The sequence below is a fragment of the Salmo trutta genome, chromosome 25, assembly GCF_901001165.1.
Source record: "Salmo trutta chromosome 25, fSalTru1.1, whole genome shotgun sequence".
NCBI lineage: Eukaryota > Metazoa > Chordata > Actinopteri > Salmoniformes > Salmonidae > Salmo > Salmo trutta.
This window is the reverse complement of record NC_042981.1, coordinates 8957482-8985214: the sequence shown is the minus strand read 5'-3', so window position 1 is coordinate 8985214 and position 27733 is coordinate 8957482. Positions and strand designations below refer to the sequence as shown.

The 27733-nt window shown below is 42.8% G+C and overlaps 1 protein-coding gene across 1 annotated transcript in view; it reads right to left on the bottom strand.

The window, feature by feature from the left end:
• Positions 1–936: 936 nt before the first annotated feature.
• LOC115161952 (thyrotropin receptor-like) overlaps positions 937–27733 on the bottom strand; it is a 46920-nt gene continuing 20123 nt past the window's right edge. The window contains exons 5-11 of the mRNA XM_029712807.1: positions 23152–23226; positions 17559–17636; positions 17135–17203; positions 16429–16506; positions 14924–15112; positions 3643–4891; positions 937–2415 (exon numbers count right to left, since the gene is read on the bottom strand). Coding sequence (XP_029568667.1) covers positions 2161–2415; positions 3643–4891; positions 14924–15112; positions 16429–16506; positions 17135–17203; positions 17559–17636; positions 23152–23226 — 1993 coding nt within the window. The 3' untranslated portion in view covers positions 937–2160. The remainder of the gene's footprint in view (positions 2416–3642; positions 4892–14923; positions 15113–16428; positions 16507–17134; positions 17204–17558; positions 17637–23151; positions 23227–27733) is intronic.

The window sequence follows — 27733 nt, the reverse complement described above, 5'->3', positions numbered from 1 at the left end:
AACTGCTGAAAACCCTCCCACTTGCTGGCCAACAGATTTTCTCGTGGAGTTTTCATTCAGTAGGGATTTCAGTACATTTATTTTAAGCCATCCCTTTAAATACGGTATACATTTTAATTTGAATGTTGTCAACACACACAACATTTTTGGGGGGAGAATGGGTTCAGAAAATAGGGATCAATGAAAGAATGCCATCTATGCATATTCGTCTCTGATTTTAACCTGCTATGTGGTGGTCTGAGTTCCATAATGATTCAAAATGGCCTACATGTCTTAAATTACTACGCAACGTTAGCCTAATATAATCCACTAATGCTAGTGAGCCTCAGGAACAATGACACAGACGTGACAGAGGAAAGAAAGGTTAAAGGAATGATGCTAAAGGTACAAATTGAAGAAGACCTCTCCATCACGGTTGACAACTCCAGTGTCGCCCTCCCAGAGTGTAAAGAACCTTGGCGTGACCCTGGACAACACCCTGTCGTTCTCTGCAAGCATCAAAGCAGTGACTCGCTCCTGCAGGTTCATGCTCTACAACATCCGTAGAGTACGACCCTACCTCACACAGGAAGCGGTGCAGGTCCTAATCCAGGCACTTGTCATCTCCCGTCTGGACTACCTCAACTCACTGTTGGCTGGGCTCAACGCTTGTGCCATCAAACCCCTGGTTTTCAACTTTCTAAAGTTCTCTCATGTCACCCTGCTTCTCCGCACACTCCACTGGCTTCCAGTCGAAGCTCGTATCCACTACAAGACCTACTGGCTCTGACTCTACTGATAGCTCCATTATTGAGTAAAAATGTCATTTCTATGCCTGTGATATGTATGTGGTTGTCCCACCTAGCAATCTTAAGATGAATGCACTAACTGTAAGTCACTCTTGATAAGAGTGTCTGATAAATAATTAAAATGTAAATGTAAGTAAAGTGACCGTTACAAATGTATGTGGGTATTACTGAGGGTGGCTCCCGATAGTGGCCAATATTTAACATGACAAAAAAAGCCCGGGCATAGGCTATAATTAAAACGTTCTGAAGCGAATACATCGACTCTGCACGTTTAGCCCTACAGAAGCCTATAGCTTTGCTGTCAATTTCATCCATGTAAATTATGAGGGCACACAATTCAAATTCCACGTGGTACGAGAGCCCCCGTAAAGCCCCTGCAAAAATTCAATACCGAACACACTTAGTTAGACAGTCCGAGGATACATGCTGGTTCTCTACTACACACCTCTAGTTGGTTCTCTACTACACACCTTTAGTTGGTTCTCTACTACACACCTCTAGTTGGTTCTCTACTACACACCTCTAGTTGGTTCTCTACTACACACCTCTAGTTGGTTCTCTACTACACACCTCTAGTTGGTTCTCTACTACACACCTCTAGCTGGTTCTCTACTACACACCTCTAGTTGGTTCTCTACTACACACCTCTAGTTGGTTCTCTACTACACACCTCTAGTTGGTTCTCTACTACACACCTCTAGTTGGTTCTCTACTACACACCTCTAGTTGGTTCTCTACTACACACCTCTAGCTGGTTCTCTACTACACACCTCTAGTTGGTTCTCTACTACACACCTCTAGTTGGTTCTCTACTACACACCTCTAGCTGGTTCTCTGCAATGTTCCTCAAACAAGGTGAGTAGCACCTCTGCTTCAGTTTCATTCTAGTCAACTCAGAAATGCAATATACAACATGAATTTAAAAACATACACAATATATAAATTAAAGGGGCATTTCCATTCCATGTCCAATTCCTCAATTTACAATTCCTGGTTGGTCATCATGACCATTCAAGCTTAGATCACGGATCAAGACTAAGGGCTCAATTCAATCCATATTGTGGAAGTATCGCGGAAGGCAATGTTCCCGCGTTCACAGAGACCGCATTCACTATAAACGCTGCATATGTCGGCTCATACAAAAATGACCTTTACATTTGAATGCAGACCGTCCGTGATACATCCGCAATATGGATTGAATCCAGCTCTTAATTGGGACCTGAAACATGGTTTTGTCTGTCTGAAAGGTACGGGAACCACCATTCAACTGGAGAACCAACAAAATCCAGCCTCTCAGCTGTGGTTGTAATTCTCCCTGGTGCTTGGCATCATGTTGGGACCCTCCAGTTCGATGACCTGCTCCTTGGTGTCTTTACGGTTTCTGCCTCTTGCGGAGCTCCAGGATCTGGGGTATGTGGGCTCCAAGACGGGGGACCCCTTGGCGCCTCTTGCCCCCTGTGGGGCTGCCCACGTTGGTCTGCGCTCCTCGGAAGAGCTGGGCCTGACGTTGACACAGCCCCAAGCGGCTCAGCAGAATCAAGACGTCCCCGTGGAAGGCTTGCGTCAGGATACCGTACAGGAAGGGGTTGGCACATGAGTTCAATGGGTAAAATAGCACCAGCAGCACCTGGAAGAGATAGACAGATAAAAAGATGAGTCAATAAATGAGGATGATGATGAGCAGATTTATTAAGTTGATGATGAAGATGAGAGGATTGATGATGATGATGATGATGAGAGAATGGATGGATGATGATGATGGATGACGCTGATCAGAGGATGATGGTAAAGAGAGGATGGATGATGATGATAGGATGGATGGATGATGAGAGGATGGATGGATGATGATAGGATGGATGGGTGGATGATGATAGGATGGATGGATGATGATGAGAGGATGGATGGATGATGATAGGATAGATAATGATGATAGGATGGATGGATGATGATGAGAGGATGGATGGATGGATGATGATAGGATAGATAATGATGATAGGATGGATGGATGATGATGAGAGGATGGATGGATGATGATAGGATGATGATAGGATGGATGATGATGAGAGGATGGATGGATGATGATAGGATGGATGATGATAGGATGGATGATGATAGGATGGATGATGATAGGATGGATGATGATAGGATGGATGATGATAGGATGGATGGATGATGATGAGAGGATGGATGATGATAGGATGGATGATGATGATAGGATGGGTGATGATGAGAGGATGGATGGATGATGAGAGGATGGATGGATGATGAGAGGATGGATGATGATGGGATGGATGGATGATGATAGGATGGATGATTATAGGATGGATGGATGATGATAGGATGGATGGATGGATGATGATAGGATGGATGATGATAGGATGGATGGATGATGATAGGATGGATGGATGATGAGAGGATGGATGATGATGGGATGGATGGATGATGATAGGATGGATGGATGATGATAGGATGGATGGATGATGATAGGATGGATGATGATAGGATGGATGGATGATGATAGGATGGATGATGATGATAGAATGGATGGATGATGAGAGGATGGATGGATGATGATAGGATGGATGATGATAGGATAGATAATGATGAGAGGATGGATGGATGATGATAGGATGGATGATGATAGGATAGATAATGATGAGAGGATGGATGGATGATGATAGGATGGATGATGATGATAGGATGGATGGATGGATGATGATAGGATAGATAATGATGAGAGGATGGATGGATGATGATAGGATAGATAATGATGATAGGATAGATGGATGATGAGAGGATGGATGATGATGAGAGGATGAATAAATGGATAAAAAAAAGGAGTGATGTGGAGGACCTTGGAGTCGGTGACGGTGATGAGTGGGTGGTGCAGCGCAGCAGACAGGCCATAGAAGGAGATGGGTGCCAGACACAGGAAATTGGTGAAGATAAGCACGGCCATGCGTTTGGCCATGCTGGCGTCCCCTCGGCTCGACGGGTGCTGTGGGTTGTGCACCATGCAGTAGATGTGTACGTAGCACACGCTCACCAACAAGAATGCGAGCACGTTTAGCATTAGCAGGGTGACCACGTAGACCATGGCCGCGGTTGAATCTGTGTCCATGGGCAAGCAGATGCTAACCCTCTGGTAGCTGCTAACACCAGCTAGCGGTAGCACAGCTAACACCAGGCACAGCATCCATCCGGCTAGCATTAGCACCATTATGTGGCGTAGTCGCACTTTCCTCTCGGGCCTCATGGCGAAGGTGATGGCGTGCCAGCGCTGGAGAGTAATGGCGGTCAGCGTGTAGACCGACAGCTCGCTGGCGAACACTGTGAACACCCCAGCCAGTTGGCATCCGGCACCAGTCTGCCAGTCGATGGCGTAGTGGTGGTACTGGGAGCGCGTGTAGAGGTCCACAGACGCGATGAGCAAGAGGTACACGCCCATGAAGAGATCTGCCATGGCCAGGTTGCACAGGAGGAAGCGGGTGATGGTCAGTTTGTAGTGGCTGGTCAGCAGGATGAACAGGACCAAGAGGTTAGCCAGAACGGCTAGCAAACTAACCAGCCAAACAGACACCCGCAGGAAGCCCAGGCTCATCACGTCCTCACAGGGGTTGAAGGCATCGGGCAGAGGGGTGCAGGGGACACCCTGGTCCTCTCTGTCGTCATCGCACAGGGTGTAGTCAAAGCCTTCGTCTGGGCCCTCCGTAGGGAACACTATGTAGAAGCACTCACCGGAGGGGGGACAGCTGTAGTTATCGTAGTAGTATTTGTAGTCGTAGGGGTAGGGGCTGCTGCTGGTGGGATGGAGGTGCTGGGGGTCTCGGGGGGAGGGGCTGCTTCTGGTGGGATGGAGGTGCTGGGGGTCTCGGTGGGAGGGGCTGCTTCTGGGGGGATGGAGGTGCTGGGGGTCTCGGTGGGAGAGGCTGCTTCTGGTGGGATGGAGGTGCTGGGGGTCTCGGGGGGAGTGGTTGCTGCTGGTGGGAAGAGGGTGCTGGGGGTGCTGCCCCTCGTAGGCCTCAGAGGGGGATCCAGAGAGCCTAGTTGATCTCTGTCGTCTTGTAGATCTGGTCAGGTTGCAAATGACGGACTCCACGTGTCTAGAAGATGAAATATCTACATGAGCATGGTCCCATACAATGAGGTTAATAAGTTAAATCAGTATAGAATCGTTCCACCTCAAAAAGCACAAGAAGGAAGTTTCCGACACCCATCAGATTTGTGGTGGAAAATTACAAAATTAGTCATGCTATCCCGTTTTTTACTACATAAAGAATTGTCTCTTGTTATACAATACCAGTCAAAAGTTTGGACACGCCTACTCATTCAAGGGTTTTTCTTAAATTGTATTATTTTCTACATTGTAGAATTATAGTGAATACATCAAAACTATGAAATAAGGCATATGGAATCATGTAGTAACAAAAAAAGATTAAACAAATCAAAATATATTTTAGATTCTTCAAGGTAGCCACCCTTTACACACTTTTGGCATTCTCTCAACAAGAGAGCCACCAAATCTGGCAGGAAATGAGCTGGCAACCAAAGGGATACTGGTATCAAATCCTAGCTGTAATTGCTTACTGTTGTTCCCTTGAGCAAGGCATGTAACCCCCCACAACAAAGCTGCCTGAGTGTCCAGTGTGGCAGCCCCTGCACCTCTCCAAAAACCAGTCTACAGTTGATGTCGGAAGTTTACATACACTTAGGTTGGAGTCAGTAAAACTCATTTTTTAACCACTCCACAAATTTCATGTTAACAAACTACAGTTTTGGCAAATTGGTTAGGACATCTAATTTGTGTATGACACAAGTAATTTTTCCAACAATTATTTAAAGACAGACTTTATCACTTATAATTCACTGTATCACAATTCCAGTGCGTCAGAAGTTTACATACACTAAGTTGACTGTGCCTTTAAACAGCTTGGAAAAATCAAGAAAATTATGTCATGGCTTTAGAAGCTTCTAATTTGAATCAATTGGAGGTGTACCTGTGGACGTATTACCTTCAAACTCAGTGCCTCTTTGCTTGACATCATGGGAAAATCAAAATAAACCAGCCAGGACCTCAGAAAGTCTGGTTCATCCTTGGGAGCAATTTCCAAACGCCTGAAGGTACCACGTTCATCTGTACAAACAATAGTAGGCATGTATAAACACCATCGGACCACACAGCCGTTATACCGCTCAGGAAGGAGACGCGTTCTGTCTCCGAGAGATTAATGTATTTTGGTGCGAAAAGTGCAAATCAATCCCAGAACAACAGCAAAGGACCTTGTGAAGATGCTGGAGAAAACAGATACAAAAGTATTTATATCCACAGTAAAACGAGTCCTATATCGACATAACCTGAAAGGCCGCTCAGCATGGAAGAAGCCACTGCTCCAAGACTACGGTTTGCAACTGCACATGGGGACAAAGATCGTACTTTTTTGAGAAACATCCTCTGGTCTGATGAAACAGAAACAGAACTGATTGGCCATAATGATCATCGTTATGTTTGGAGGAAAAAGGGGGACGCTTGCATGCCGAAGAACACCATCCCAACTCTGAAGCACGGGGGTGGCAGCATCATGTTGTGGGGGTGCTTTGCTGCAGAAGGGACTGGTGCACTACACAAAATAGATGTCATCATGAGGACGGAAAATGATGTGGATATATTGAAGCAACATCTCAAGACATCAGTCAGGAAGTTTAAGCTTGGTCGCAAATGGGTCTTCCAAATGGACAATGACCCCAAGCATACTTCAAAAGATGTGGCAAAATGGCTTAAGGACAACAATGTCAAGGTTTTGGAGTGGCCATCACAAAGCCCTGACCTCAATCCTATAGAAGATTTGTGGGCAGAACTGAAAAAGTGTGTGCAAGCAAGGAGGCCTACAAACCTGACTCAGTTACACCAGCTCTGTCAGGAGGAATGGGCCAAAATTCACCCAACTTATTGTGGGAAGCTTGTGGAAGACTACCCAAAACATTTGACCCAAGTTAAACAATTTAAAGGAAACGTTACCAAATACTAATTGAGTGTATGCAAACTTCTGACCCACTGGGAATGTGATGAAAGCAATAAAAGCTGAAATAAATCATTCTCTCTGACATTTCACATTCTTAAAAAAAAAAAGTGGTGATCCTAACTGACCTAAGACAGGGAATTTTTACTAGGACTAAATGTCAGGAATTGTGAAAAACTGAGGTTAAATGTATAGGTGTATGTAAACTTCCGACTTCAACTGTATAATCGATTACTAGAGATTTGATGAAGTAATGATGGAGCTAAATGATTAATAATGTACTAACTTACGCACCCAGACATAGACGTACATCGGGTGGGAAAATAATAAATATACGTTTTCTGAGTTGGTCCTCTTTATGGATCATTTGATAAGACATAAAGTTAACGCTTTAGATGATTGTCTAAATTCTTATGGGATTATTTTCTGTCCAGGTATTACATTTAGAGAAAACTGCCCTTAAAGCCTAAAGAAAAGATGATCTGCTTTTATTACAAGGCGCAAGATCTGGATTTGAGTCAATGGATGTTGATTTAATTTGTTTGACTGCTAATCTATTCCTTTTGCACATGTGAAAATCTCTGCGGATAAATCTTTAATTAAGGCTATTTTTCAGGGAATTGTGTCATTATTATGTGCCTGACGTTACGACTACAGACAATTGTAAATTGGGTTATTTGCAGGATTTCTTCGTCATTTCAATAGCATTGGGTCTATGGTACTTAATACAATCTGGGTTAAAGATTGTAATTCAACTATTGGTATGTTTTGCTTGGATAGATGCGGTCGCCAGTGTTTGATTAAGATAGAAACTGAACGTTTTAACAACTTGTTTAGTTCAAATTGAAAGATTAATTTATTCAACATAAATAGCGAGACAATTTCGATTTTGTCCCACTCCTCTTTGCAGATCTTCTCCATGTCATTAAGGTTTCGAGGCTGATGTTTGGCAACTCGAAACCTTCAGCTCCCTCCACAGATTTTCTATGGGATTAAGGTCTGGAGACTGGCTAGGCCACTCCAGGACCTTAATGTGCTTCTTCTTGAGCCACTCCTTTGTTGCCTTGGCCGTGTGTTTTGGGTCATTCTCATGCTGGAATACCCATCCACGACCCATTTTCAATGCCCTGGCTGAGGGAAGGAGGTTCTCACCCAAGATTTGACGGTACATGGCCCCGTCCATCGTCCCTTTGATGCGGTGAAGTTAGCAGAAAAACACCCCCAAAGCATAATGTTTATACCTCCATGTTTGACGGTGGGGATGGTGTTCTTGGGGTCATAGGCAGCATTCCTCCTCCTCCAAACACGGCGAGTTGAGTTGATGCCAAAGAGCTCCATTTTGGTCTCATCTGACCACAACATTTTCACCCAGTTGTCCTCTGAATCATTCAGATGTTCATTGGCAAACTTCAAACAAGCATGTACATGTGCTTTCTTGAGCAGGGGGACCTTGCGGGCACTGCAGGTTTTCAGTCATTCACGGCGTAGTGTGTTACCAATTGTTTTCTTGGTGACTATGGTCCCAGCTGCCTTGAGATCATTGACAAGATCCTCCCGTGTAGTTCTGGGCTGATTCCTCACCGTTCTCATGATCATTACAACTCCACGAGGTAAGATCTTGCATGGAGCCCCAGGCCGAGGGAGATTGATAGTTCTTTTGTGTTTCTTCCATTTGCGAATAATCGCACCAAATGTTGTCACCTTCTCACCAAGCTGCTTGGCGATGGTCTTGTAGCCCATTCCAGCCTTGTGTAGGTCTACAATCTTGTCCCTGACATCCTTGGAGAGCTCTTTGGTCTTGGAGAGCTCTTTGGTTTGGAATCTGATTGATTGCTTCTGTGGACAGGTGTCTTTTATACAGGTAACAAACTGAGATTAGGAGCACTCCCTTTAAGAGTGTGCTCCTAATCACAGCTCATTACCTGTATAAAAGACACCTGGGAGCCAGAAATCTTTCTGATTGAGAGGGGGTCAAATACTTATTTCCCTCATTAAAATGCAAATCAATTTATAACATTTTTGACATGCGTTTTTCTGGATTTTTTTGTTGTTATTCTGTCTCTCACTGTTCAAATAAACCTACCATTAAAATTATAGACTGATCATTTCTTTGTCAGTGGGCAAACGTACAAAATCAGCAGGGGATCAAATACTTTTTTCCCTCACTGTAAATGGTCTGCTGGAATAACATATTGAGAATGGAGTCGTATTTACATAACTCAATCAAAGAAGAGACAGTTACCTAAATCTAATGAATTCTAATAATAGCGGAAAGGTTATTGCGATAGAGTTATGCCCACCGAAATGTGTTTGTTTTATTTTTATGGATTGACTGATGTATTTTATATATTTGGCGCATTTCATGTTATTTTTAAAGTCTTGGACATTTCATAAGTGTGAATTAGTGGTTAGTGATCATTGGGAGCAATTGATCTAAACTTAACGAGTGCTGACAGTATGTGAATGGTGATATGTTATTAGTGAGGGTTTTAACAGCGCTCTAATGATGCAATATTTTTGTAATTTGAAAAGCTGAGGTTTCAATACAAGGTTAAATGATGAGTAGAGGGATTGAGCCTTGAGATTGTACAAAAGATTAGCTGCGGTTGAAAGCGAGCAGGCAGTGGGACATTTGAAGTAGATGTATGAGAAACATTCTTTGACGGTTGCTGATTATTGTTGCTTGGTTTTATAGTTTAGGTAACACCAGTGAATTTGAGCAGGAAGTTAATGTATTCTAACATTATAATCTGTTTCCATTACGTGAAACAATGTCCTGTCATTATAGATTGGATTGACTTTGAGTTTATTTGTATTTTTACAGGGACAGTGCACATTAGTCACAGTTCTGTGTGTCTGATGGTAGGTTATTCCAGACATGGGAACTTCTCACAGAGAAAGCAGATTGACTAAAGGTGCTTTTCCTTAAGGGGACTATACAGTCACCTCTCATGGCAGACCTTGTGGACCTGCTTCCCATAGGTTTGGGTTTTCTGTTTAACAAAAGTACTGAGTGGAGGGGGAGCTAGGCCATTTAGGATCTTGAATACAAGACATGCGTCAGTGTACTTTCCAATTCAGGAGTTCATGCTTTCTGAGAATGTAACAGGGATGATGGCTACTGGGCTTCCTATCGAGCACTTTGAGAGCCTGTTTGCAGACAGACTGAAAGGGTTTCAATGTTGTACCGCAAGCTTGGGCACAACTAGTCCAGCAGTATGTTAAGTGGGGGAGTATCATAGATTTGAAGTACAGTTTTGCTACCTCTGTAGTCAAACAATTCCGTATGTATTGGAAATTAGCTAGGTTGAATTTGTTTTTTTGAGTTACATTTTTCATCTGCTTTTTAAAAGAGAGGTTGGAATCAAGTATGATGCCAAGGTACTTCAAATCAGATACCACCTGGAGCTTCTCCCCTGACACAAAGACATCTGGCTCAGTGGCATCAGTTGTCCTCTTTGTGAGAAACATGCAAAAAAAAAATTTCATTGAGATGCAAACATGAGTCCATGAGAGCCACTTTGGAACCTGGACCATTACATTAGTGAGTTATTGTGCAGCTTGTTGTTTGCTCTTTGCATGCACATATATCACTGTATCATCTGCATACATTTGAACTTCAGACCCAGTACAGACAGAAGGCAGATCATTAATGTACAGGCTGAACAGCATTGACCCTTGGGGCATGCCCACATCATCGCTAAGAGTGGGCAACAGTTAGTTTTTATTAAATGCCTGGGAACAAATATCACTGATTCCTTCCGCTCAGAAATGTACTATATTTGCGACAGAAAAAAAAAAGTATTACATTTAGTAACTGTACCAGGATAATGTTATATGGTTACGGAAAAGAGAGACCAGTCTTATAATATAATATGGGAGTGAATTGTTAGACTCGGTGGCGAGATACATGTTGCCGTGTCTAAGGGTAGAACATGCTAAATTAAGGTAGACTAAAACAAACGATTTAATGATTTGAGGGAGTTCAGTTGATTTATCATTATTATCGGGTTTTGTTTGTAGTTGAAACTTTTGGGTTGCTGAATCGGTGTAGTAGAGGGAATGGTAACGAAATGTTTTGTGTTTTTTTCCCGGGAAAATGGGGGTTTCATTGTCTCTCTTTGAAATGTTTCCCAGGGCTATGGTCTTGGAGAGAGCAGTGAGTGAGATTGAGGCTGTAAACTACCAAATGAAATAAGGCCTAGCCATTTTTGTGTGTTTTTACCTTAAGGTTTTTGATTTTGTTATTTTAAATTATGTTGTTTTATTTTCTGACCAGTAGTAGTGTTTTTTTTACACATTACTCACATGGGGAGTTATGTGTCAAAATGGGGGAGGGAACTGTCCTCTGAGGTTTTGGATGGAAGTTTACACGCCTTGAGTGATATATAGGAGTGTATTGAGTGATATGTGAAGAAGAGTATTTTTGTGTTGTTTGTTCTGTTCTGTTTTGATACAAATCTCACCAGATTAGGTCTGCTGGATTGTTGGGATTTCTCCAGTTGGGTTATAGGTCTAACTTCCTGATCCTGTGGCTCTGCGATGAGGTTGACAGTGTAATGGGGAGTATAAGCCAATTTGCAAAAATACATTTTTATAGAATGTGTTGTTAATCTCTTTGACACATGTTTAGACATTTGTATTAAGAATAATTGGTAAAAGTAATAATTTATCATATAGTTAATGCTTGTCTGGATTTCCTGAATCAAAATGTAACTGAACTGAACAGTTGTTCTGATCTGTCCTCTCAAGGTTATCGTGAAAGGTGACGTCAGTCAGTGTGTTAATGCATGTAAGAGATAATTGGACCGAAAAGTGTGTGTTCCTCAAAAACCCCTCTAACTGGCTGAAGAAAAGCGACAAAGGCGTTCAATACGGCCCTGTCCGCACCACTTCTACCAAGAGACCTGAGTCCTCAGCCAGCAACCAGAGCTATCAACTGCTTTTCCCTCATGTCTTTTCTCTCAGGAGTGTGACAGAAGTCCACGTGGATTGAGCATGGGGAGGAATCTGTTCCAAACGTCTCTTATGTTGCTGGTATACTGGCAGACGAATGGACAAGACATAATGGGTGGTGGCGGCCCAGGTGAGACATTGAAATTGGGACATTATCATGGGCCATCCACTTTGAACTGTAAAGCTATCAGAAGAAGACAATGAAGATGCCAGAAGATTGAGTGCCCCTGACGGGGAGATATCAGGTTGATTGTAGAGGTCTACACACTACATACAATTATAGTCATTTAGATTAAGAATGCATTAAGATATGATCTGTATTATAATCGTGATAAGAAAGTTAATAGTAGAATAATTATACTGGATGTTAATATAAATGTACATTCTGCCAATGTTGATGTGTGTTAAATTGAGGGTTTTTGACTTTGAGCGATAGGACCAATTTGAATCACTGAGCAATGTCATTCTAAATTTGGGTTGGATAATGGATTGGGTTTTTGATTATGATTTGGAAACTGAATGATTTTTAAAACTGAAGGATTGATTTTAGTTTAGTATGTTAATAACTATTATGAGTGAAGCAATTCATGTATTATGGATTGATTGTTTTGATTGTTGTTAAGAATTAAATATGTAATATGTTATTAATTAAACACTATTCTCAGCATTCCCTGGTGAATGGAGAGGGTGAACTCTGATCCGGAGAGTGAAACTGATCCTAATCTATTTGATCTATAGGCATTGCCATATAAGTAGTGGAATCATGATGCTTATCTTGGGTCATGTTCATTAGGCACCAACGGAATACATTTTACTTAAACCAGGAGTCACTACCTGGATTTGTCCAACAAGATATGTTAATTTTGGTTTCCGGGATGGAAATAGTTATTTCCACCATGCTGATCCATTGGAGTGTGATAGATAACTAAAGCTTATTTTATTAAGCTCCATTGTTGCATGCACTGCATTATGCATTAAATATGTGCTTTTCACTGTCTATGAAGATATAGCTTTGAATCTCATAAACTGTATCCATCTTTAGTGTTTCTTCATAGGTTCGTGCAGGTGACTGTGTATCATAACCTCCCCAGACAAATTAGTAGAGTGCTTAGAATAAGTGTTGGAGGTTGAAATGTGAGACAGTGCTACGTTTCTTGGGAGGAGGCTGAGCCAGTGCTATAGCAACTGGTCATGTGCAGGAACCCATACAATGAGTTATTGCTTTTATGCTTCTTGGTTTATGTAGAATGTATGCATTTTCTACATGTGAATGAATGTTCTTAAATCTCGAAATGTTCTTTTAAGTTGAGAGGACTCTCAAAACGGGGGAATGTGAAAGCAAAATTGCAAGATTATGTTAAAAATACTTTTATTGCATCAAATGGTTGTTTTATTGCAACAGAATAAGGGGTTGTTAGAACGCTAATCTGTGTGTGTTCTACTGAGGATGGACCTCTGGGAGATTTACCACGTCTTTGGGGATACCGCATTCTGGTGCATGAGTTAATGTTTCTGTTCTATACAGTAATCAGGGAGAGACGGCTCCAGTATGGAGTTGGGGGGGGTCTCTACACAATGAGTTCTCATGTTTTTTACAGCAGATTCTGTCAGCTGTGAATTATAAGTATCTTTCATACTAATCTTAACCTTGTAACCCATTCCATATATCTGTTGTTGTGTCATGTAAACTGAAGGAGGATGGACTTTGCTATAAAATCCTGTGGCTCAAACCAGCTGGTTGAGTTCTCAGTGATCACCTCCAGGGGTGATTACCGACCAGCTGGTTGAGTTCTCAGTGATCACCTCCAGGGGTGATTACCGACCAGCTGGTTGAGTTCTCAGTGATCACCTCCAGGTGTGATTACCGACCAGCTGGTTGAGTTCTCAGTGATCACCTCCAGGTGTGATTACCGACCAGCTGGTTGAGTTCTCAGTGATCACCTCCAGGTGTGATTACCGACCAGCTGGTTGAGTTCTCAGTGATCACCTCCAGGTGTGATTACCTACCAGCTGGTTGAGTTCTCAGTGATCACCTCCAGGGGTGATTACCGACCAGCTGGTTGAGTTCTCAGTGATCACCTCCAGGGGTGATTACCGACCAGCTGGTTGAGTTCTCAGTGATCACCTCCAGGTGTGATTACCGACCAGCTGGTTGAGTTCTCAGTGATCACCTCCAGGAGTGATTAAGGACCAGCTCCATTACTGCGCTAATTAAATAATACAGTTTGATTGTTTTGAAGAAATGTTAAAAGTCAATTTTTCTTGATTACAATAATTCCACCACAAATGACTCCTCATTCTTAATGTATAGGAAAAGAGGAGAGGTATACGGATATGGAGAGGCTGGCTCTATAGTAGTCAATGAGCTGGATACATGTTGCTTGATGACACCTTCCTGCATAATGTAAGGTCGGGATAAATAATTCATCCATGGACACTGGGACTTAATGTTTAATTAGAGCAGGGCTGCCCAACCCTTTTCCTGGAGAGCTATTGTCACTTAGTTTTGCTGTTCCAAACCTTATCTAGCACACCTGATTCTAATGTTTAACTGGTTGATAAACTGAATCAAGTTAGTTATTACTGACGCTGGATTGAAAATCTACAAAGTGCAGCTCTCCAGGAAACAGGGTTGGGCAATCCTCATTTAAAGCAACTAACAAAATATGATATCCACACATCCACTGATTTCAAAGGTCAAATAATATGTACGGCAAAAATATAAAAGAGGACTTTTATACACTTCTTCACACATGCTCCCATGTGTGTTTTACTAAAAAAAGTGTTTTGTAACGTTTAAACCACACTTGACAGCCTCTGTAGATCGTAGTGTGTAAAGAGTTATTTTGTTCTCCCTATTCTGAGTACCCAATTCAGCATCCCCCCCAACACACACACACACACACACACACACACACACACACACACACACACACACGTGTACACACACACACACACACACACACACACACACACACACACACACACACACACACACACACACACACACGTGTACACACACACACACACAGACATATGCACACACACACGTGTACACACACAGACACGTGCACACACACACATGTACACACATCGATGAAAGAAGCGGTAAACAGGAGCGTGGGAAACCGGTCTGTTGTATAAAAGTTATTTATTTCTTACCCTCTCCTCCTCTTCACTTTGCTCAGTCCACAGCAGTGACTGGGGTAGGTGAGCTCAGCACTCTGCAGATGCTGGAAGGCCCTCAGGGGGGGTAGTTTCTTGAGGGCCCAAGTGTTTTTAGCTTTCAGTTTCTGAACAGCCTCCAGACCCATTGTGGGTAAGGAGTTCACTCTCGATTCGGAAACGTCTCTGGGGGGGACAGAAGAGGGGAGCGGAATTCACTTTCTATTCTCAGCTCACAACAAAACCCAACAACAATGATGTGTTTTGGTTGTTTCCAGTTTGAATGTGAAATCTCCTGTGTTTTCCTGCACTTAATTTTTTATTGTTGTACATTTTACCCCTTTTTGTTCCCCAATTGCGTGACATCCAATTGGTAGTTACAGTCTTGTCCCATCGCTGCAACTCCCATACGGACTTGGGAGAGGCGAAGGTCGAGAGCCTTGTATCCTCAGAAACATGACTCTGACAAGCCGCACTGCTTCTTGACACACTGCTCGCTTAACCCGGAAGCCAGCCGCACCAATTTGTAGGAAGAAACACCGTACAACTGGCAACCGAAGTCAGCGTGCACTGCGTCCGGCTGCCAAAAGGAGTCGCTAGAGCACGATGGGACAAGGACATCCCAGCCAGTCAAACCCTCCCTTAACCGAGACGACGCTGGGCCGAATGTGTGATGCCTCATGGGTCTCCCTGTCACGGCCGCCTGCAACACAGCCCGGGATTAAAACCCAGATCTGTGGTGACAAGTCTAGCACTGCGATGCAGTGCCTTAGACCGCCGCGCCACTTGGGAGGCCACTTCCTGCACTTTTGAATGGAAAACTTTTCAGACAAAGTTGAATAAAACGGCTCCTGAAAGGGATTAGGGGACTTTGGCACAGTTGCATGGCTTGATGTCTTTCCAACATCTTTCCGATTTCTTAAAACCTCTACGGGATCGGTGTACCCCCTGCGGGACGGTTGAGCTAACGTAGGCAAATGTGATTAGCATGAGGTTGTAAGTAACAAAACAAATTCCCAGGACATAGACATATCTGATATGGGCAGAAAGCATAAATTCTTGTTACTCTAACTGCACTGTCCAATGTACAGTAGCTATTACAATGAAAGAACACCATGCTACTGTTTGAGGAGAGGGCACAATTATGAACTTGAAAATGTATTAATCAACCAATTAGGCATATTTGGGCAGTCTCGATACAACATTTTGAACAGATATGCAATGGTTCATTGGATCAGTCTAAAACGTTGCACACGTTGCACACACTGCTGCCATCTAGTGGCCAAAATAGAAATGACGCCTGTGCTGGAATAATACATTATTGCATTTCTCTTGCATTTCAAAGATGATGGTACCAGATCTAATGTGTTATATTCTCCTACATTAATTTCACATTTCCACAAACTTCAAAGTGTTTCCTTTCAAATTCAGTTCATTTTAGGCAAAAATTGAAAAAAATGGTCAGATCCTTAAGAGGTCAAGAGTAAAAGCCTTTCACTCACAGAAGAGTTGGCCCGCTGATCACGCCAGAAAATGTCCTCTCGTCCAACCGCACCAGATCCACATTCCTATAGAGGTACCTAAATAGAAAAGATGGACAGAACGAGAAAGAGAGGAGAAGAGTGTAGAATGGAAGAAAGGGTTATTAATGTAATGGAGAGAAGAACCGCTTCTGCTAAGCTAATACTGCTAAGTTAGCACACTGATGCCGGCTTCACAAAGACAGTGAGAGTAAACAGTTGGGTCACACTTTACTTAAAGCCTGCAGTTATAATAATTTATAACCCCTGCCATTATAATGCTTTATAACTCCTGCAGTTATAATGCTTTATAACCCCTACCATGATAATGCTTTATAACCCCTGCCATTATAATGCTTTATAACCCCTGCCTTTAAACCAATAGTTTTATTTCTGCCAGTAAGAGTTTCTGTCAGTAAAATACTCAGGCAAATTGTCTAAAGAGATCTCAAGATAGTCTTGTTCATAGCCCCCCCCCCTTCCGCAAATCACATTGTCACTACTCACCTCTTCACCATGCTAGCTGTTGTGTGCTGAGCGTTCTGGCACAATAATAGTTGCCATGCATCACCCAGGTGGGTGCCACACATTGGTGGTGGATGAGGTGAGATTCCCCGTTACTATTTAAAGTACAGTTGGTTGAAAGGCGCTATATACATCCATTAGTATTACTACTATTACTACATACACTTCCTCCAGTCTGGTTCCATTGAAGGCGTAGGGTTGGATGTCCGTCAGACCGTTGCTGTTCAGCATCCTGCCAAACAACACAGCAGCTAATGAGGATCCATAATAAATACAAATACAGGTGTTCACTAGAGTTACAGAGTCACAGCATCGTCTTTCATCTTCCTAGTTTCTTCTGTTACATACACAGCCATCTGGCCAGAGAGATATACTGTAGCTAGGTTGCACTGACCTGTTAAACCCTGACATGATGTAATAGTAATTCTCTGAGAGAACATTTGTGATACCACCTACTAGGACAGAGCTGTTGAGTTAGTATGTTAACGACCAGAGGAAATGGATCATCAAATAGGCCAAGCTCCAATCATACACATAGTATGTACAGCAGACTCAGAAGCAGATGAAACAATCCGCAGTTCACTTACAGGGTGATTTCATTCTCTGAGATCCCATTGAATGAGTTGGCAGGAATTTCTCTGATGAAGAGGTTATCCACAATTTCCCTGAGATAGAGAGAGAGAGAGAGAGAGAGAGAAAGAGAGAGAGAAAGAGAGAGAAAGAGAGAGAGAGAGAGAGAGAGAGAGAGAGAGAGAGAGAGAGAGAAATGACGAATGACATACAAGCAATGTCTGTTGGTGAATGTCTGTTCTGATTATTATCTACCAGTCCCAATGGCCAATATTTATTGAGCTAGTAATGCAACAATGTTATTGATGCAATGACTGGAAACATTGTTTTAAATCACTGGCTCAACTACAGATCCTATTCTTTCACAAAGAGGAAAATCCATGGTGGACGGTGAACAGAGGGGGGGGATAGAGCTTGGAATTAGAATAGTAGAATGGTCATCAACCTTCTTATGACGGGATAAATGTGGCGGCAGGTAGCCTAGCTGCTAAGAGCGTTGGGCCAGTAAATGACAGGTCGTTGTCTCGAATCCCCAAGCCGACTAGGTAAAAAATCTCTCCTGTAAGTCACTCTGGATAAGAACATCTGCTAAATAACTAAAGTGTAAATAAAGGTCAGCCATTTTGGTCAACCATGGTTTTTTCAAATGCACTCTGTTTGTTAGCTAGCTTGCCAGACAGTTTTAGGATCATAACATTTTGCACGTGGGAAAAGAGTAGGCTACCTTCGCTTCAATTAGCTCAAAGTGTATGTTCTTATACAGATTTTTTTAATAAAACCTGTATAAACTATATTTATATTATATGACAATATTAAGTTGACAATAATTATATTATACCATTTCTGATACATCACTTTTATTCTCCTGCATAGTAAAATCAGGATTATGCCTCTACTGCCATTCATTCCAACCTGACCTGTTTGGATATCTCCCTGACCAATATGAGGGTTTATGACATAGCCCCTCTAGTAATTTAATAGGATCTCTACGGGATAGAGATCCTCCTGGGTCTCAGCACCACGGCCTTTATTTTACAGTACCTGTCTACAATTGGCTTAAGTGGCTGGAGTAGCAAGACATTAAGACATCGGGTCTAGAGGTTGACACAAAGGGAGTAAAAATAGAATTCTTGTCCAAAAAAATTCCCGTATACTTTCTTGTCCGTCCAGATAAAAATCACTCCCATCCCATCAGAAATAACTTCCTCTGTAGCTGCTCCTCTGTCCCAGCTCTGCGTGCAGAATCAAGAACCAAAGACTGTTCTCAGAGCAGATCTGGTTGTAGCTAGATACATTAAGTTCAAGTGGCGTCGTGGACAATTTTGGCATTTTAGCTAACCCTAACCCTTTTCTTAACCTTAACCTAATGATCCTAACCTGCTGCGTATGTTCTCCTAACCTGCTAGCAAGATGCTAATCAAAACCGGCAGACCTGCCCTGACAGAATTGTGAGTAACCATAGCAACTGCTCTGTTTGGCTGCTGCTCACTAATCACCAGACAGTAGCCTGCCCTGCACACACAGCTGATAACAAACACATTACCAGATTTTGGCAATGAAGGCAGCCCTTTTCTACTTACTCAGTCAGATGAACTCATGATATGGACATGTGCAATTGTCTCCGAGTGCATTTCGAAGGAACAATTAGGCTTGACCGGCAACGTTGTTGGTATTAGAACAGCTAGCTACGCCGCTTCAGGGCGTTGTTATTTGATTAAACCGCTGCTGCGTACTCGGTTCCTTCATGCCAAAGACAACTGTAATACATTTTGTTAAAACATTACTCTTTCTTTGAAATGTCTTTAATATTAGTGATGGGTCGTTGGCTGCAACAAGACGCTGCAATATTCACTGACGTAAATGAGTGACCGGCTATAACTTGAGTGAGGAGCGAGAGTGAGCCGAAGGAAGGAGAGGGGGGAAATTATCATTATTATTTTTTTCGATTTTTATTAAATCCACTATATTTGGCCTACACAGTTAATTTGTTTAAAAAAAATGCTCCACACATGACATACAGTATTTCTACCCCCCCATACAGTATTTCTACACCCCATACAGTATTTCTACATCCCCCATACAGTATTTCTACACCCCCATACAGTATTTCTACATCCCACCATACAGTATTTCTACATCCCCCCCATACAGTATTTCTACATCCCCCATATAGTATTTCTACACCCCCATACAGTATTTCAACACCCCCCCATACAGTATTTCTACATCCCCCCATACAGTATTTCTACAACCCCCCATACAGTATTTCTACACTCCCATACAGTATTTCTACAACCCCCCCATACAGTACTTCTACATCCCCCCATATAGTATTTCTACATCCCCCCATACAGTATTTCTACACCCCCATACAGTATTTCTACATCCCACCATACAGTATTTCTACATCCCCCCATACAGTATTTCGACAACCCCAACAGTATTTCTACATCCCCCCCATACAGTATTTCAACACCCCCCCATACAGTATTTCTACATCCCCCCATACAGTATTTCAACACCCCCCCATACAGTATTTCTACATCCCCATACAGTATTTATACATCCCCCCATACAGTATTTCTACACCCCCATACAATATTTCTACACCCCCATACAGTATTTACATATCCCCCATACAGTATTTATACATCCCCCCCAATACAGTATTTCTACACCCCATACAGTATTTCTACACCCCCCCATACAGTATTTCTACACCCCCATACAGTATTTCTACATCCCCCCATACAGTATTTCTACACCCCCATACAGTATTTCTACACCCCCCCATACAGTATTTCAACACCCCCCCATACAGTATTTCTACATCCCCCCATACAGTATTTCTACATCCCCCCATACAGTATTTCTACAACCCCCCCATACAGTATTTCTACATCCCCCCATACAGTATTTCTACACCCCCATACAGTATTTCTACATCCCCCCATACAGTATTTCTACATCCCCCCATACAGTATTTCGACAACCCCATACAGTTTTTCTACATCCCCCCATACAGTATTTCTACAACCCCCCATACAGTATTTCTACATCCCCCCATACAGTATTTCTACATCCCCCATACAGTATTTCTTCACCCCCATACAGTATTTCTACATCCCCCCATACAGTATTTCTACATCCCCCCATACAGTATTTATGCATCCCCCATACAGTATTTCTTCACCCCCATACAGTATTTCTACAACCCCCCATACAGTATTTCTACATCCCCCATACAGTATTTCTACAACCCCCCATACAGTATTTCTACATCCCCCCATACAGTATTTCTACATCCCCCCATACAGTATTTCTACATCCCCCCATACAGTATTTCTACACCCCCATACAGTATTTCTACACCCCCATACAGTATTTCTACATCCCCCATACAGTATTTCTACAACCCCCCATAGAGTATTTCTACATCCCCCCATACAGTATTTCTACATCCCCCCATACAGTATTTCTACATCCCCCCCATACAGTATTTCTACATCCCCCCATACAGTATTTCTACATCCCCCCCATACAGTATTTCTACAACCCCCCATACAGTATTTCTACACCCCCCCATACAGTATTTCTACATCCCCCCATACAGTATTTATGCATCCCCCCATACAGTATTTCTACATCCCCATACAGTATTTCTACATCCCCCCATACAGTATTTCTACATCCCCCCATACAGTATTTCTACATCCCCCCCATACAGTATTTCTACACCCCATACAGTATTTCTACATCCCCCCATACAGTATTTCTACATCCCCCCCATACAGTATTTCTACATCCCCCCATACAGTATTTCTACATCCCCCCATACAGTATTTCTACACCCCATACAGTATTTCTACATCCCCCCATACAGTATTTCTACATCCTCCCCATACAGTATTTCGACCCCCCCCCTCCCCTTCAGTTTATAACTATTCCTGTACTGCCCATTACTGTGGACTGTTGATCCTGCCATCTCCTATCCCGATCTTGAATCTAAAACTTCACACGGATGGGGACCATACTGTTAGGTGATGGGGGCCATACTGTTAGGTGATGGGGACCATACTGTTAGGTGATGGGGACCATACTGTTAGGTGATGGGGACCATACTGTTAGGTGATGGGGACCATATTGTTAGGTGATGGGGACCATACTGTTAGATGATGGGGACCATACTGTTAGGTGATGGGGACCATAATGTTAGTGATGGGGACCGTACTGTTAGGTGATGGGGACCGTACTGTTAGGTGATGGGGACAATACTGTTAGTAATGGGGACTATACTCTAATAATAACAAGATGATAGCTTTTATTGATAATTAATTTCCTATAAATAACCCTTTCTTCTGATCCCCATCATTTGTCTCATCGCAGCACTCTACCTATATCTGTCTGCATGCGGTTCACACACACACCACACACACACACACACACACACACACACACACACACACACAGAGAGAGAGAGACAGATAGACAGACAGCCACTCACATTAAGGGAAAAAACAGCGCGCAAAGGCTGGGCAATTAAATGTCCATTTGGGCAGTTTTCCTCAATGGAGAAGATTATGTCTTGATATTTTTCCCTTTCATGTCTTATGTTAGCACCGGCAGAACATTTGAGTCATGTTCTACTGAAAGCATGGTGGTGGTGTTGGTGGTGATGGGGGTGGTGGTGATGATGGGGATGGTGTTGATGGGGGTGATGGCGGTGATGATGGGGGTGGTGGTGGTGATGATGGGGATGGTGGCGGTCATGTTGGGGTTGGTGGTGATGGTGACGATGGTGGTGATGTTGGGGGTGGTGATGTTGGGGTTGGTGGTGATCATGGGGGAGACGGTGGTGGTGATGATGGGGGTGGTGGTGGTGATGATGGGGATGGTGTTGGTGGGGGTGATGGCAGTGATGATGGGTGTGGTAGTGGTGATGATGGGGATGGTGGCGGTGATGATGGGGTGGTGGTGATGATGGGGTTGTGGTGGTGGTGGTGATGATGGGGTTGGTGGTGGTGATGATGGGGATGGTGGTGGTGATGATGATGGTATTGGTGATGGTGGTTGTGGTGGTGGTGGGGTTGTGATGATGGGGTGGTGGTGGTGGTGGTTGTGATGGTAGTGATGATGATTGGGGTGGTGATGGTGGTGGGGGTGGTGGTTGTGATGGTGGTAATGGTGGGAGTGGTGATGATGGGGGTGGTGATGATGGTGGTGATGGTGGTGATGATGGTATTGGTGGTGGTGATGACGGTGATGGTGGTGATGATGGTGATGGTATTGGTGGTGATGATGGTGGTGGTGATGATGATGGTGGTGATGGTGGTGATGATGGTGGTGATGATGGTGAGGATGGTATTGGTGGTGATGATGGTGGTGATGATGGTGATGGTATTGGTGGTGGTGTTGATGGTGGTGGTGGTGATGATGGTATTGGTGGTGATGATGTTGGTGATGATGGTGGTGATATTGGTGGTGGTGATGGTGGTGGTGATGGTGGTGGTGATCGTGGTGGTGGTGGTGGTGGTCGTGGTGATGATAATTGGGGTGGTGGTGTGGGCGTGATATAATAGAAAAGCTCAGCCAGAAGGACCAAACACTTACAAGATGAAGTCGTCCTGGCTGGAACGGATCTGGCCCAGAGCAGGGAAGGAGGCCAGGCCAGTGTTGAAGATACCCCTGCAGTGGAACAAATACTGTATCAGTCTCCATCAGGGCTAGGCTACCCATAGAGATCCAATATAAACCAAGATGGCCGTGGTGTAGTCGCCGGGATGACAATTTCCATTCTAGGGTTTTATCTAGTGTTCTGTGAGTCAACCCTACAGGTATGACCAAGGTCTTGGAGTGACACGGCAGGGTTTATTTACAAACGAGCACCATGCACACGTAACTCTGCTAATGACTTACCAACTGAGCTAATTGATTTTAACATCTGTGATTGGCTAAAATCCACCTAACTGGGCATGCAAGCTCAAGCTAATAACTTCACATTAATTATCTCTAGCACAATATACCCAGTTTCTCCATTGATAAAAAAAAGTGATTGTCTACATTATGTACAAAAAATATGGTAAAAAAAAGCGACAAGACTGCGAAACAACATTTTATTTAACAAACTCCCTTGCACTGACTCTACGCACACACACTGGTCTCTACCCATACTATCACGCATACTTACACTGACACCCCAGTACACACACACACACACACACACACACACACACACACACACACACACACACAAACACACACACACACACACGCACACACACACACACACACACATAACATTCACCACATACAGTGCCTTGCAAAAGTATTCACCGCCCTTGGTATTTTTCCTATTTTGTTGCCTTACAACCTGGAATTAACATTTATTTTTGGGGGGTTTGTATCATTTGATTTACACAACATGCAAACCACTTTGAAGATGGAAAATATTTTTTTATTGTGAAACAAACAAGACATAAGACAAAGAAACTGAAAACTTGAGCGTTCATAACTATTCACCCCCCAAAGTCAATACTTTGTAGAGACACCTTTTGCAGCAATTACAGCTACAAGTCTCTTGGGATATATCTCTATCAGCTTGGTACTTCTAGCCACTGGGATTTTGCCCATTATTCAATTCAAAACTGCTCCAGCTCCTTCAAGTTGGATGAGCTCCTGCTGGTGTACAGCAATCTTTAAGTCATACCACAGATTCTCAATTGGATTGAGGTCTGGGCTTTGACTTGGCCATTCAAGACAATTAAATGTTTCCCCTTAAACCACTCGAGTGTTGCTTTAGCAGTATGCTTAGGGTCATTGTCCTGCTGGAAGGTGAACCTCCGTCCCAGTCTCAAATCTCTGGAAGACTGAAACAGGTTTCCCTCAAGCATTTCCTTGTATTTAGCGCCATCCATCAATCCTTCAATTCTGACCAGTTTCCCAGTCCCTGCCGATGAAAAACATCTCCACAGCATGATGCTGCCACCACCATGCTTCACTATGGGGATGGTATTCTTGGGGTGATGAGAGGTGTTGGGTTTGTGCCAGACTTTATGTTTTCCTTGATGTCCAATAAGCAATTTTTTTTGTCTTATCTGACCAGAGTACCTTCTTCCATATGCTGGGGAGTCTTCCACATGCCTTTTAGCAAACACCAAACGTGTTTGCTTATTTTTTTCTTTAAGCAATGTTTTTTTTCTGGCACCTCCTCCCTAAAGCCCAGCTCTGTGGAGTGTACGGCTTAAAGTGGTCCTATGGAGAGATACTCCAATCTCCACTGTGGAGCTTTGCAGCTCCTTCAGGGTTATCTTTGGTCTCTTTGTTGCCTCTCTGATTAATGCCCTCCTTGCCTGGTCCATGAGTTTTGGTGGGCGGCCTTCTCTTGGCAGGTTTGTTGTGGTGTCATATTCTTTCAAATCAAATCAAATCAAATGTATTTATATAGCCCTTTATATATCAGCTGAAATCTCAAAGTGCTGTACAGAAACCCAGCCTAAAACCCCAAACAGCAAGCAATGCATGTGAAAGAGGCAGGGTGGCTAGGAAAAACTCCCTAGGAAAAACTCCCTAGAAAGGCCAAAAACCTAGGAAGAAACCTAGAGAGGACCCAGGCTATGAGGGGTGGCCAGTCCTCTTCTGGCTGTGCCGGGTGGATATTATAACAGAACATGGTCAAGATGTTAAAATGTTCATAAATGACCAGCATGGTCAAATAATAATAATCATTGTAGTTGTCGAGGGTGCAACAAGCACGTCCGGTGAACAGGTCAGGGTTCCGTAGCCGCAGGCAGAACAGTTGAAACTGGAGCAGCAGCATGGCCAGGTGGACTGGGGACAGCAAGGAGTCATCATGCCAGGTAGTCCCGAGGCATGGTCCTCTGGCTCAGGTCCTCCGAGAGAAAGAAAGAAAGAGAGAAAGAGAGAATTAGAGAGAGCATATTTAAATTCACACAGAACACTGGATAAGACAAGAGAATACTCCAGATGAAACAGACTGACCCTAGCCCCCCGGCACATAAACTACTGCAGCATAAATACTGGAGGCTGAGACAGGAGGGATCAGAAGACACTGTGGCCCCATCCGATGATACCCCCGGACAGGGCCAAACAGGCAGGATATAACCCCACCCACTTTGCCAAAGCACAGCCCCCACACCACACCACTTTCCACTTTTTAATAATGGATTTAATGGTGCTCCGTGGAATGTTCAAAGTTTCTTTTTTTTATTTTTATAACCCAACCCTGATCTGTACTTCTCCACAACTTTGTCCCTGACCTGTTTGGAGAGCTCCTTGGTCTTCATGGTGCCGCTTGCTTGGTGGTGTTGCAGACTCTGGGACCTTTCAGAACAGATGTATATATACTGAGATCATGTGACAGATCATGTGACACTTAGATGGTGGACACTTAGACAGGTGGATGGTATTTAATTAATTATGTGACTTCTGAAGGTAATTGGTTGCACCAGATCTTATTTAGGGGCTTCATAGCAAAGGGGGTGAATACATACACAAGCACCACTTTTCCGTTTTTGTTTTTTAAGAATTTTTTGAAAAAAGTATTTTTTTCATTTCACTTCACCAATTTTGACTATTTTGTGTATGTCCATTAAATGAAATCCAAATAAAAATCTATTTAAATTACAGGTTGTAATGCAACAAAATAGGAAAAACGCCAAGAGGGGTGAATGCTTTTGCAAGGCAATGTATGCTGCTGCTATAGCTCAGTCTATTGTCAATTCTGTTGCCACCTATATTTACATATCTTCCTCAATTACCTCATACCCCTGTACATCAACTCGGCACTAGTACTCCCTGTATACAGTGGTGTAAAGTACTTAAGTAAAAATAATTTAAAGTACTACTTAAGTCATTTTTTGGGGTATTTGTATTTTACTTAACTTTTCATATTTTTTACAACTTTTACTTTTACGTCACTACATTCCTGAAGAAAATAATGTACTTTTTACTACATACATTTTCCCTGACACGCAAAAGTACTTGTTACATTTTGAAGGCTTAGCAGGACAGGAAAGGGGTCTAATTCACACACTTATCAAGAGAACATCCCTGGTCATCCCTATTGCCTCTGATCTGGCAGACTCACTAAACACATGCTTTGTTTGTAAATTATGTCTGACTGTTGGAGTGTGCCCCTGGCTATCTGTAAATGATGTCTGAGTGTTGTAGTGTTCCCTTGGCTATCTGTAAATAAATAGAAACTAGAAAATGGTGCCGTCTGGTTTGTTTAATATAAGGAAGTTGATGTGATTTATACTTGTACTTTTACTTTTGATACTTAAGTATATTTAAAACCAAATACTTTTAGACTTTTGACTCATGTAGTATTTTACTGGATGACTTTTACGGTACTTGAGTCATTTTCTATTAAGGTATCTTTACTTTTACTCAAGTATGACAATTGGGTACTTTTTCCACCACTGCCTGTATATAGTCATGTTATTACCTCGTACCCCTGCACATTGACTCAGTACTGGTACTCCCTGTATATTACCATGTTATTACCTCATATCCCTGCACATCGACTCGGTACTGGTACTCCCTGTATATAGCCATGGTATTACCTCGTATCCCTGCACATTGACTCGCAGTGGTGGAAAAAGTACCCAATTGTCGTACTTGAGTAAACACAAAGATACCTTGAAGGAAAATGACTCAAGTAAAAGTGAAAGTCACCCAGTAAAATACTACTTTAGAAAAAGTCTTTGGTTTTAAATATACTTAATTATCAAATGTAAAAGTATAAATAATTTCAATTTCCTTATATTAAGCAAACCAGACGGCATGAGTTTCTTGTTTTTTTAAATTTACGGATAGCCAGGGACACAGTTCAACAGTCAGACATCATTTACAAACGAAGCATTTGTGTTTAGTGAGTCTGCCAGATCAGAGACAGTAGGGATGACCAGGGATGTGCCCTTGATAAGTGTGTGAATTAGACCATTTTCCTGTCCTGCTAAGCATTCGTATACCTGCACATCATCTCAGTACTGGTACTCCCTGTATATAGCCATGTTATTACCTGGTACTCCCTGTATATAGCCATGTTATTACCTGGTACTCCCTGTATATAGCCATGTTATTACCTGGTACTCCCTGTATATAGCCATGTTATTACCTGGTACTTCCTGTATATAGCCATTTTATTTTCGTTATTATTATTCACTGTGTA